This window comes from Alligator sinensis, unplaced genomic scaffold, assembly GCF_000455745.1.
Source record: "Alligator sinensis unplaced genomic scaffold, ASM45574v1 scaffold1065_1, whole genome shotgun sequence".
NCBI lineage: Eukaryota > Metazoa > Chordata > Crocodylia > Alligatoridae > Alligator > Alligator sinensis.
Window position 1 is genome coordinate 414,449 of NW_005842812.1, and position 1,289 is coordinate 415,737.

The window sequence follows — 1,289 nt, forward strand, 5'->3', positions numbered from 1 at the left end:
GGGGTCCTGCCTGGTATATCCCAGCTCCCCTGTCTGGACCTCCCAACACCTCCCCCACCCCTGTGCCTGCCCTGGCACTGACCGTGACTGTGCCCATATGCGCAGTGTGCGCGGGGACGCTGAACGGGCTGAGCGTGACGGGCAACGCACAGCACCAGTACCAGACGCTGCAGCGCATGTACAACCACTGCGAGATCGTGCTGGGCAACCTGGAGATCGTGCTCATTGACCAGCACCACGACCTCTCCTTCCTGCAGGTGCGGTGCTGCGTGCGTGTGTGTGCAAGCACGTGTGCAGGGCAGCATGTGTGTGTGTAGGGGCCTCCGAGTGTGTGCAAGTGGGGCGGGGTGTAAACACGGTTGGTTGTGAACATGAGCCTGGATGTGTGTGTGAATGGGCATATATGCATTTGTGAGTCCCTGTGTGTGGCTGGGAACATGGGGGGGGGGGGACTGTGAGCTAGGAGCATATGTGGGCGTGCAAGGATATGCATGTGCATGGCTTCAAACACGTGTGGGTGTGAGCATGAGCCTGGGTGTGAGCACATGAGGGTGTGGGTAGGTATGCAAGGACGTGTGTGTCTGTGAGTGTGGCTTTGAACATGTGGGTGTAAGTGCGAACATGAGCCTAAGCATAAGCATGTTGGCCTGCAAAGACACGCATGTGCATGGCTGCAAACACGTGGGTGTGAGCATGAGCCTGGGTGAGCATGTGGGTGTGCAAAGACATGCAAATGTATCCACAAGCATGGCTATGAACACATGTGGGTGTGAGCACCTCAGCCTGCAAGGACGTGTGTGTGTATGTATGTGTGTGAGCAAACACATGTACATGTCAGCACAAGCCTGGGTGTGAGCACATGTGTGTGCAAGGATGCACACGTGGCTATGCACATGTGCGGGGTGAGCCTCTTGGCCTGCAAGGACAACCCTGTGCACATCCCTGAGCACAGCTGCAAACGTGTGGACATGCGGGAGTGTAAGGATGCATGCGTGCGTGGCCCCTGACTCGCCCCCACCCATGCAGACCATCCGGGAGGTGACAGGCTACGTGCTGGTGGCCATGAACGAGGTGGAGACGCTGCCACTGTACAGCCTGCGCGTGGTGCGCGGGACCCAGTTATACGACGACAAGTTCGCGCTCTTCGTGCTGCTCAACTACCAGCCCGACGCCAGCCAGGCCCTGCAGCGCCTCGGCCTGCACCAGCTCACCGGTGAGTCCCCCCCCGCCCCATGCGGGGCAGGGCAGGGGGGTGCCCCAGGATGAATCCCTGCTGATCCCCTGCGGGG

At 59.9% G+C, this 1,289-nt stretch overlaps 1 protein-coding gene across 1 annotated transcript in view; it reads left to right on the forward strand.

Annotated features, from left to right (window-relative positions):
• The first annotated feature begins 69 nt into the window (after positions 1–69).
• Positions 70–1,289, forward strand: part of ERBB3 (erb-b2 receptor tyrosine kinase 3) — an 11,094-nt gene continuing 9,874 nt past the window's right edge. The window contains exons 1-2 of the mRNA XM_025191369.1: positions 70–257; positions 1,027–1,213. Of these exons, the coding sequence (XP_025047154.1) occupies positions 177–257; positions 1,027–1,213 (268 nt within the window). The 5' untranslated portion in view covers positions 70–176. The remainder of the gene's footprint in view (positions 258–1,026; positions 1,214–1,289) is intronic.